The 11,832-nt window shown below is 40.9% G+C and overlaps 1 protein-coding gene across 3 annotated transcripts in view; it reads left to right on the top strand.

The window, feature by feature from the left end:
- The window catches only part of LOC137623289 (hornerin-like), a 39,223-nt gene extending 27,665 nt beyond the window's left edge, over nucleotides 1–11,558 (top strand). For 2 of the 3 annotated variants that reach the window (XM_068354067.1, XM_068354066.1), the window contains exons 10-13: nucleotides 1,384–1,506; nucleotides 2,929–3,057; nucleotides 3,202–3,368; nucleotides 3,596–11,558. In XM_068354067.1, coding sequence (XP_068210168.1) covers nucleotides 1,384–1,506; nucleotides 2,929–3,057; nucleotides 3,202–3,368; nucleotides 3,596–9,713 — 6,537 coding nt within the window. In that variant the 3' untranslated portion in view covers nucleotides 9,714–11,558. The remainder of the gene's footprint in view (nucleotides 1–1,383; nucleotides 1,507–2,928; nucleotides 3,058–3,201; nucleotides 3,369–3,595) is intronic. The other variant, XM_068354068.1, reaches the window with a different exon arrangement.
- The last annotated feature ends 274 nt before the right edge of the window (nucleotides 11,559–11,832 follow it).

Raw genomic sequence — 11,832 nt, 5'->3', positions numbered from 1 at the left:
TCCATTTGTCTAAACCATCCCAAATACTACAATCGAGCTTTTATCCACCCTAACATTTTTTGCCACATTTTCTCCTCTTATGCTGCTTATGCTACACAAAGAGTTCGATATATCTTTAAATAACACTGAACGTGCACACTCCACTTCCATAAAGGGAAGTTGGCTCAACAATCTCTCTTTATGCATTTCCACCAAGGTTTGTGCAGACAGTGAAATTCTCTTCAAAATCTGTTTCGTATATGCTGCTATCTTTTATTACTTCATCTATTCTGTTGCTCGCCATTTCTCACACCATCACCCATTAAATGCACACTCAAAAACTTCTTTCGATCAACCCTTTTTACAGTTAATTCCAAATGCATTCTCTGTCTTACACTAAGATTTTCAATTCCCATTTCACTGACCTCCTTCTCTCATGTTCTTCCATTTAACAAACCCTCCAAATATTCACTCCATCGACCCAGTACTTTCTTCACTTCAGACAGAATCTCTGCATTTGCACTTTTATTATGTGATCCATTTCTTAATTAACTTTTTTCTCTGCTACATATTCTTCTAAATTTCTGGCTGCTTTTCACATATATATATATATATATATATATATATATATATATATATATATATATATATATATATATATATATATATATATATATATATATATATATATAAATGTGTGTGTATGTGTGTCTGTGAAAATTTGCGTAACGAATGTCTTTGCCTTACTCTGTCAGTCCTGCATGAAGGAAGATTCCAGCACACAGGAAAGTTATGAGAATCTGGGAAAATAGAGACTGGAAGGGAATACTATTGCTTGCCTTTATATATATATATATATATATATATATATATATATATATATATATATATATATATATATTTATATATATATATAAAATCATTCACTATACCAAATTCTCACTGGTCATTAAACCATTTATTAGTTTGATTTTATATTTGACATAAAGAAATGTATCTTTCACAATTATTGATAAGGCGAATCTTCATGATTACTTGTCTGTGAAATCTTTGAAATAGTTTTCTTAAAACCCCGGTGAAGTATTTTTTTTTTTTAGATCTATGAATTATTATTATTAGTATTATTATTACTTGCTAAACTGCAACTCTAGTTGGAAAAGAAGGATGTTATAAACCCAGGTGCCCCAACATGGAAAATAGACTAGTGAGGAAAAGAAACAAGAAAAATTAAATATTTATTGAACAGTAACAACATTAGAATAAATATTTTCTATACAGACTATAAAAATTTTAACAGCGGAAGAAAAATTAGATACAATAGTGTGCCTGAGTGTACCCTCAAGCAAGAGAACTCTAACCCATATCCCTCCAGCATATTTACATGTTTTTTGTTTGTTTCATCAGGCTTGCGAAAAGATGGAAACCGGCAACTGGACTGTTGAGAGAGATGAGGACCTCACTGGACCCTACGCCTTTTTGAACACCACGTGGATCGCCTTCGATGACCCCACCAGCATCAAGATCAAGGTTGGACAACGACTTCGACGACCTCCTCAGACAAACGTCGACGACGAAGACTTTCGAACTGACAGTCAATGATGCCAAGCTGGAACTTGTACAGACTGTAAATCATTGACCTCCACATAACGCCTGTCACAGGGCCCATCAAGGGTAATTTTACCAAATCTCAAAATGATGCCTAGCTTAATGGAGGCCAACCTTACCGAACCTCTAAATGACTCTTCGCCACTCAGTCAGTTGGTAGAGACAATATCAACTGTGAATGGACTTGTGACCTTATCAGTCTTCAGTGGGTGAAATAAAGCCATCTTCAGTAGATGATTTCGTCGTGTGTTTTTGATGTAGTTTAAAATATTTATGAAAATGGCAGGTTTTGCCAAATGATTAGCAGAAAAGACAAGTTAAAGGAAAGATATGCTTGATAATTTCCATATTCTATTTTGATAATACTTTATTGGGAACATTACTGCCAATGCTGAGGATTTTTCATGTGCCTACATTTTTATATACTAAAATCTTAAATCTTGTCTTTTATTCACTATTCAGAACAGAGATATTGTTTTTCATGGCAGTGAAAATCTCTCTTGGAAATAGCAACATCATGAAAAAAGGTTACTCAAAAGTAACAAAGCAAGTTAAAAGCACACTGCTGCTAATAGTATGCAAAGAAATGAAATCAGTTGCTTAGAAAAACTTTCCTGCTTACACGTAAATGAAATAATTTCCCTTATTGTCCAAGACTGGGTGTGTCACCAGCCCACAATCTCCATAATTATTGAATATAAACCTAAGACCTCATAAGTTATTTCAGTACTGACACTGGGTTAAGCCAGAGGTATGAAATACTTGATGATGAAGACCACGAAACTACAGTATTTGAAATCATTGTCACAAATTTGTTGTTGGAAAGGTCCACAATCCAATTGATGTATACAATACTCAAGGACGCAAATGGTAGGTCAAGACATAATGAAGCAATTTTTAAGCTTAACTTCCGACTTGTATGGTAAATGACAGCTGTTTGCTTGGTTTCAACTAACAGTCACCCTGTATTAACTTGCCAAGAGCACTAAGTATTACAGTTTGTGCAGTCAGTTTATGCTATTGAATTTTCACACTAACTTTACAACCCTTGCTAACATGTCTCAAGTTCATTAACTGTACACAGTATATCTTGTTTGAGTTTAATGGAGATGATAATCTACTTAACGTAAACCGGCTGATGCAGAAATGCTGGATTGTTAATTACTCATGATTTTATTTAAGTTTTCTTAGGGGTCCTAATGGCTGATTCTACAGAGATAAATCATCTAGTTGTATTATTTATTCAGTATTCACGGACCAATAGAATTCTCTATATTCTTAATAGTATACAGCCAAGGTCCAGTTGGTTTTTCTTGTATAAACAATTCATTTTATTTTCCGCAGAGTAAGTACGTCCTCTTACGAGGAATGGCAGGTGCAGCCATCCATGATCTAGATCAAGATGACTACGATGATCATTGTGGACAAGGAAAATATCCCGTTCTTTCATCTGTTTATAGTACTTTCACTGAGGTAAGAGGTTTTTATTTTGAGACAAACATTTATATAAGAATGGCAGACTTGTTTCAGTTGAAATTCTAAATTAAACTGAGTACACTTGTAAATGAAACTTATATTTTATTTTTTCATGATTGTAATGTTTCACTTTTAAAACAGCTGGCAAGAACTCCTCGCCGCGCGCTGCTTCAGAGTCTTGTGGATGACTTGGAGGCTGAAGAATCATCCTTCAATTCAGTGTCTGTTTCTTCTCGTGGAGACTTCAGAAACTCGCCTTTCAGGATTGTCAGGATTGTTGATAGAACTGGAGCCATCACTGCTGTCAGGTACATTTGATTTTAAATACATTATTAGATAATAGAAAAATTAAGACGACTAATTCTTAGCATTGTTTTTTCAAAAAGCCTCGCAAATATCATGCCTTACTATTTTCTGATTTAATTGATTTTAGCAATATTTTTAAAGAAAAGTTTTGATCTGTAGTTATGAAAAAGGATGTTTTACCTTTTTTTCCAACAAAAAATAAAATTATGATATGCTTTTTTTTTTCCAGGGCCAGCTCAGGGTCAAGATTTGAATGTTCTCGGCAGGGATACTATCGTGACCCTGCTGATTGCTCACAGTTCTACCGCTGTGTTAAATTTGATCAGTACGTGGATGACTTCACAGTTTTCGAGTATTCTTGTCCACCTGGCCTGGTATTTGATGACCGATGGGAAATCTGTTCTTGGCCCTCTGCAGCTCCACCTTGTGATGGATCCTCTGAGATTTTCCCAGTTCCCAGAAGGAAGTTTAACTGCCCAGGAGAAGGATATTTCACAGATCCAGAAAACTGCCGATGGTTCTTTGCTTGCAGAGATTATTATGGAAATGGCAGTTATGTACAGTATGAATTTAGATGTCCATTTGGTCTAGCATATGATGAAGATAATGGAATTTGTAACTGGCCCTGGCTAGTTGGTGGTTGTGGCCATACTGGTCCAATTCCAGGTAACTATGAGGATTTAGATTTTAATGCTTCTCCTGTAAGTGTTCAATCTATTGCTGGAGGTAGATTCAGTCAAGGAAAAGCAATTGAAGATAGAGGCCAATATTCACAAAACCTGCATAGTGGCAGTAGTGAAAGTTGTGAGGAATGTGGTTCAGTTGAAGTAGCAATTGGTGGCAGAGGAGTTTACAGTGCAGAAAGAGGAATAATTGTTTCTCCTAATCAAGGTAATGGACGTCTCTCATATAACAACTTTAGGAATCAGGGAAGTGCTTCAGATTCTCCTAGCCGTGCAAAGCAGGTTGATGTAGGTGCTGCCATTGCTTATGGATCTAATTCTCAATCAATCAGGAGGCCAGGTGCTGGTTCAAGGGGTTCCAATCGTGGCAGTGGAGGTAGAGGATCTGGAAGCCAGGCTAGTTCATCAGGATATGATTATCAAGCACCAATTAGCCCTGCTACTGATGGCTATGATTACAGCGCTCCATCCAGCCATGGAAATGGAGGTACAGTATCAGGAAGCCAAGGTTATGATTATCAAGCACCAACTCGCCCTACTACTGTTGGTTATGATTACAGTGCTCCTTCCAATCGTGGTAGTGGAGGTAGAGGATCTGGAAGCCAGGCTACTTCACAAGGATATGATTATCAAGCACCAAGTCGCCCTACTACTGTTGGTTATGATTACAGCGCTCCTTCCAGTCATGGAAGCGGAGTTACAGTATCAGGAAGCCAAGATAATTCACAAGGTTATGATTACCAGGCGCCAACTCGCCCTGCTACTGTTGGTTATGATTACAGTGCTCCTTCCAGTCATGGCAGTGGGCTTGGAGGATCAGGAAGCCAGGGTAGTTCACAAGGTTATGATTACCAACCACCAACTCGTCAAACTACCATTGGTTATGATTACAGTGCTCCTGCCACAACTTCCTTCCCTTCTGCTCCAGCACCAACAACTCCCGGATACAGTTACCAAGAACCACAAAGCCTTTTCGTATCTCCTTCAGGTTCTTATGAACAGCCTGATAGTGTTGAACTTCCTGGTGGCTATTCTTATCCCGACCCAGATGTATCATTTAATCCAGTTACAACTGCTAGGCCTTCGGGAACATATTCACCACCTCGTCCATCTACAAGTTATGGTAGAGTAACTACTGCTAAGCCTTCTGGGACATATTCGCCACCTCGTACATCAACAAGCTCTGGTAGATTAACTACTACTAGACCATCTGGAACCTATTCACCTCCACGTACTTCAACAACTGCAAGGCCTTCATCAGGTTACACATATGAAGAACCATTATTGCCATTTAATGCAGTTGCCTCTTCGTCTGATGATCATTCACAAACATCTACAGGGTACTCACCACCACTTTCTGGCTATAACTATGATGAACCATCCATTTCTTTTGATCCAATACCTTCTTCACCATCTTCCAAGCCATCTCCTAATTATTCTGCCCCAAGACCATCTCCAACATATGGTCCACCAACTACACCAGCACCAAGGCCATCTCCAACTTACTCTTCTCCAACACCCTCACCATCATATGGTCCACCAACTACACCAGCACCAAGGCCATCTCCAACTTACTCTTCTCCAACACCCTCACCATCATATTCTTCTCCTACCCCAACATCTAAACCATCTTCTGGTTACTCTTATTCATCACCTTCCACTCCCTTCAATCCAACCCCAACTCCATCTGTGCAGAAACCTTCACGAGGACCCGGGAGAAGGCCTACATCATTTAAAGTTCCCACACGTAAACCATCCACTGGATATTCTTACCCAGAACCTTCTACTCCATTTAGTCCTATTCCTAGCATATCTTCATCAGGATTATCAGGACATTTAAGTCCAAAGACACCTGCATCCTTTGGAACTAACACCCAAGTGACTACTCCTGCATCAAGTTCTTCAGGATACTCTTATCCAACACCTAGTACTCCTTTCAGTCCTATTAGCACTGCTGCAACCAGACCATCAGAATCTTCAAGTTCAGAGGAATCGGTTGAATCTGGCTATGATTATTCTCGGCCAGAACAGCCTTCTACATTGATTGAGGTACCCACTAATGGTTATGCCTATCCTGAACCATCCAGTCCATTTAATCCCTTTACTCCATCAGGAAGCTCATCCTCTAGTTCTTTCTCCAATCAATCCCCAGTATCACCTTCAGCAACTTATAAACCTGCACCAAAGCCTAGACCAACACCACCACCTACCTACAGACCAACACCCAAACCATCATCTAGACCAACATCTTCAGGTTATAAGCCTAGACCAACTTCACCTTCCACTTTCAAACCTGTATCAAGGCCAACTCCTTCACCATCATACAGTACTCCATCAGAAACTAAACCCTCTAGTGGCTATTCATACCCTGAGCCTTCAACTCCATTCTCACCCACAACTTCTAGCTCATCAAGTAGTTCTGAAGGTTATGTATATGAAGAGCCTTCTAGGTCATTCAATCCATTTGGTGGTGCTTCATCAGGAAGCTCAGGCAAAACAATTGAAACAAAAACTCAAGATTCTAACAGCTTTAGTTCCACAGGTCATTTTGGAATTGGAAGTAGTGGTGGGTCAACTCATTCTGGCAGTACACCTATTAGAAAGGGTAGCAGTAGTTCATCCACTCATTTTGGAAGCAGTCTTGGATCCTCTGTACATGATGATTCTGGCAGTAGTGAATCATCTGGTCACTTTGGCAGCTCCAGCAGTGTCAGTCACTTTGGCTCTTCCAGTGGATCATCTGGCTTCACCACCCCAGGAAGACAGTCTTCTAAGAAATCTGGAAGCAGCAGCAGTTCATCTAGCCACTTCAGTATTGCTAGTGGTTCTGGAAATCAAGCCTTTGGTGGTAGTGGGGATTCTGGAAGTCTTGAATCATACAGTCACTTTGGAGGGAATCAGGGCACTGGCAGTAACAGTGGATCTCTTGGTCATTTTGGAGGCAGCAAGGGATCTTTCGGCAGCAGTATTAGTTCCAAAGCAACTAGTGGGGCTGCAGGACATTTTGGTAGCCAAAGTGGATCATCAAGTTCTAGTAGAAAGTCAGGAATTAGCAGTGGCTTTGGGCACTTTGGTGCAATTTCAGGCTCTGGAAGTAGCCACAAATCTGACAATAGTGATGAATCTAGCAGCAGTGGAAGTAGCCGTGGTTCTGGAAGCACCGGATCCTATGCTCATTTGGGAAGTAATATTGGGTCAGGTAACAATAAAGATTCAGGAAGTAGTGGAGCCTTTGGTCATTTTGGTGTTAGTAGCAGTTCAACAAAAGCTGGTTCGTCTGGTAGCAATTTGGCATTTGGACACTTTGGAAGTACTGGAGGTTCTGGTAGCAGTGAAGAATCTAGTACCAGTGACAGTAGAAAGACAAAAGCCAGCTCTTCCTTTGGTCACTTTGGAGGAAGCAGTTCATCTCAAACCAAAGGTTCTTCAGGAAATAGAGGAAGCTTTGGGCATTTTAGTTCTGGTAGTCATGGATCTAAAAGTAGTGATGAATCACAGAGCAGTGAGTCGCAAAGCTCTGGAAGTAGTGGAAGATATGGAAGCAGTGGAGCATCTGGACACTTTGGTGGTAGCAGCAGCAGCAGCTCATCAGGTGGAAGGTCAGGAAGCAGTGGAGCATCTGGGCACTTTGGTGGCAGCAGCAGCTCATCAGGTGGAAGGTCAGGAAGCAGTGGAGCATCTGGGCACTTTGGTGGCAGCAGCAGCTCAGCAGGTGGAAGGTCAGGAAGCAGTGGAGCATCTGGGCACTTTGGTGGCAGCAGCAGCTCATCAGGTGGAAGGTCAGGAAGCAGTGGAGCATCTGGGCACTTTGGTGGCAGCAGCAGCTCAGCAGGTGGAAGATCTGGAAGCAGTGGAGCATCTGGATACTCTGGTGGTAGCAGCAGCAGCAGCAGCAGCTCATCGGGTGGAAGATCTGGAAGCAGTGGAGTACCTGGACACTTTGGTGGTAGCAGCGGCTCAGCAGGTGGAAGATCTGGAAGCAGTGGAGCTTCTGGGCACTTTGGTGGTAGCAGCAGCAGCAGCTCATCAGGTGGAAGGTCAGGAAGCAGTGGAGCATCTGGGCACTTTGGTGGCAGCAGCAGTTCAGCAGGGGGAAGATCTGGAAGCAGTGGAGCATCTGGACACTCTGGTGGTAGCAGCATCAGCAGCTCATCAGGTGGAAGGTCTGGAAGCAGTGGAGTATCTGGACACTTTGGTGGTAGCAGCAGCTCAGCAGGTGGAAGATCTGGAAGCAGTGCAGCATCTGGACATTTTGGTGGTAGCAGTAGCTCAGCAGGTGGAAGATCTGGAAGCAGTGGAGCATCTGGACATTTTGGTGGTAGCAGCAGTTCAGGAACAGGTAGAAGATATGGAAGCAGTGGAGCATCTGGACACTTTGGTGGCAGCAGTAGCTCAGCAGGTGGAAGATCCGGAAGTAGTGGAGTTTCTGGGCACTTTGGTGGTAGCAGCAGTTCAGGAGCAGGTGGAAGATATGGAAGCAGTGGAGCATCTGGACACTTTGGTGGCAGCAGTAACTCAGCAGGTGGAAGGTCTGGAAGCAGTGGCATTTCTGGGCACTTTGGTAGTAGCAGCAGCTCGGAAGCAGGTGGAAGCAGTGGAGCAGCTGGTCATTTTGGTGGTAGTGGAGCTGGGGGTAATTCAGGAAGCAGTGGCTCATACAGTCATTTTGGTAGTGGTGGCAGTTCAGGAAGTCGTGGAGGATCAAGAGGCAGTGAAGCATCTGGGCACTTTGGCAGCAGTGGTAGCTCTGGAAGCTCTGGACACTTTGGCGGAATTGGTAGCTCTGGAAGCTCTGGACACTTTGGTGGCATTGGAGATTCTGGGAAAAAGGGAAGTGCTGGTGGAAGAGGATCTTCTGGACATTTTGGTGGTACTGGGGGCTCAGGGAAGAAAGGAGGCACTGGAGGAAGAGGATCATCTGGACACTTTGGTGGAAGTGGTGGTTCAGGAACCCATGGGTCTGGAAGTAGTGAGGAGTCTGGTAGCAGTGGATCCTACAACAGCTTTAGTGGTAGCAGCAGTTCTGGAAAGGTTGGAGGCAGTGGAGCATCTGGACATTTTGGTGGTTCTGGTAGCTCTGGAAGTAGAGGAGGCTTTGGACACTTTGGTGGCAGTGGAAGCTCTGGAAGCAGCAGTAGTTCTGGAAAAGTTCCCTCTGGACACTTCGGTGGTAACCGTGGATCTAACAGCGATGAGTCTGGTAGCAGTGAATTCACAGGTCATGTTGGAGCTGCAAGTAAACAAGGAAGCAGTAGCAACAATGCACTTGGTTTATCTGGATTCATTGGAACTTCTGGTGGCTATGGAAAATCAAGACCTCGCACAAAGACAGGAAGTTCTTCAGGACTCGGAGCACGGAAATCAATTGCTGGCGGCCCATCACTTGTTGCCAAGCTCACTCGTGGCCGTAAATTCCAAAGATTTGGACCAGGAGGAGTTAGAGATTTTGATGATACTCTGGGACCAGAAGTATGTGAAAGAGCTGGTCTTTTCCGTCACCCAGACACATGTGATAAATTCTATGAATGTTACTGGGACAAGTGGGTTGAGCGATTCACTCTTCATGTCTTTGATTGCCCCATTACAATTGTTTATGATTCAGGTATCACTGCTTGCAACTGGCCTTTCAATGGTCCACCCTGCCATGATAGTAGGCATGCTTAAAGACAAATCATTTATATTATTTGAAAAAAAATATTGAGAGAATATGCACTATTTGATATCACATTACACTTAATACAAAATATTTTGTCTTATGTATATTTATTATATTTGTCTTTCATATTTATTGATGAAATCCCCGTGATATTTATTTAAAAATATTTATTCTTACGAGGACGGCTGTCTGCCATGCAGCAATATCTTAGAAACTATTAGTACTGTAATGTGCCAAAAACTTTATGGCTTTTAATATCATGGCCCATCCATTGTCAAATGGGATACGTATAGTCAGTGATCCTGATTTATTTCATATTGCAATCTTTGAAATCTCGTTTAAAACACAATAAAGTTTAGGGCGGAACCAGTGTTAACTTCTATTTACTTTATCTGAAAATCAACTTTGTCAAGAACAGCAGTAAATGTCTTAAAACTTCATTTATGTATTCTCACAACAGCAGCTCAATGTCCCTTCCGGACATTATGGGTCTTTTGACATGAAGTAACTTTTCATAGCTGTTGTTAGATTACTATTTTATTTGATAATGAAAGTTCATGGTAGCTATTCCCATTTATTCCGCCCGTATCCCTTTCCAAATTTCTCACCTAGAAAACATTTACTGTTCACGAATATTTAAAGAAATTGTACTATATCTGAACATTCCCATGTCTTTCAGTGATTAAGGTTCTAGGTATAGCACAATAAGTCATTTTCTATTTACAGGTGCTCACTAATATCTGTATAGCACCAGGCTACCTGTACATGAACTCCAAGTACCTTTTACCAATGTGTACCTTATCCTTAAGGAACGGAAATTAGTTTTACATCATGAATTCTGATTTTGTGAAGACTCTGAGACCAATTGAAAATAGGCTTTAGATGTTAGGTCAAAAGTCTGTTTGAAAGATTAAGAATAAATAATCAGGATACATAATGTAAATGATGCAGACTCCTTTAGCTCATTTTGATGACTAGCGCTTTTTATGGGGGAGAAGCTTTTACATATTCACTTAGTGTTGGGGAAATAATTCTGATCTTTTTCCTTATCTCTTTGCTTTTAATTTTGAAAATTGTTTCTAATCTTGCTCTCTCTGGGTAAAAGGTATGATTTACATTCACACTAGCTTGGGAAATAATGCGTGCCACCTTTTTTATAGGCCCCACATCGTGCAATATAGAATAATTAGGACTGGAAGAAGTGACTCACTTCTCGCGTGATGGAGCTTATAGCAATTGTTGGTGTGGATGTATACAAACTTTATTAAAAAAGTCACTATTTTAGTCAAGTCTTTGAGAAAGATGGAAAAAAAGGTGAGGACCTGACCTTGAAGGGAGTATGAAGCCATGACAATTGTCAGCCGAGGGATAAAATGCTCATTTGGGGCTTAATATTATAGGCATAGTTACTTGCTCCTTCTTTGGCTCCACCCACCACTTGTTTGAAGCTCCTCCACTTGAGATGTGAACTATCATGTATAGATGGTCCCTTGTAGGGTTGTAAACTACTGCTTGCAAGATATGAATTGACACTTGCGCCTGACTAAAGTCCAGATGCAGTTAATTACAGTTGAATAGAACGAATTATGTGCTGGATTATATTAAGCTTTTCCACAACCACATTCTCATTATGTCCAAACAAGAAAGACTTCAGTCAGGCGAGAGTCTGAATCATACGAATGACTTGTAACTTATTTTTGTATATTTCTGTACATCATTTTGCAATGTATATTTTTGTATGCACTCGAAAACACGGTGTGATATTTAAAACACACAAACAAATTGATAGTGGATCGATTTATTCGGGGGAAAGATGTTGAAGGTTGTAATTATTAATAAACCAATTGGTAATACATTTTCCTTTTACTATCCTCCTTTTTTTATTTTGTATATGCCATTGTTCCTTCATTACTTCTCTTGTAGTTTATCTATTACCTTGTTTCTTTTGCTCACCGAGCTATTTTTCCCTGTTGGAACCCCTGGGTTTATAGCATCTGGCTTTTCTAACCAGGGTTGTAGCTTAGCTAGTAATAATAATGATACACATTCTTGTCCAGCTCAGCAAATCTCCCTCAATTATAAAGGTTGGTAACTAAAAGAGAAAAGTAAGGGACGAGTCGTTATACT

Source organism: Palaemon carinicauda, chromosome 30, assembly GCF_036898095.1.
Source record: "Palaemon carinicauda isolate YSFRI2023 chromosome 30, ASM3689809v2, whole genome shotgun sequence".
NCBI lineage: Eukaryota > Metazoa > Arthropoda > Malacostraca > Decapoda > Palaemonidae > Palaemon > Palaemon carinicauda.
This window is presented reverse-complemented; position numbering and strand designations above follow the sequence as displayed.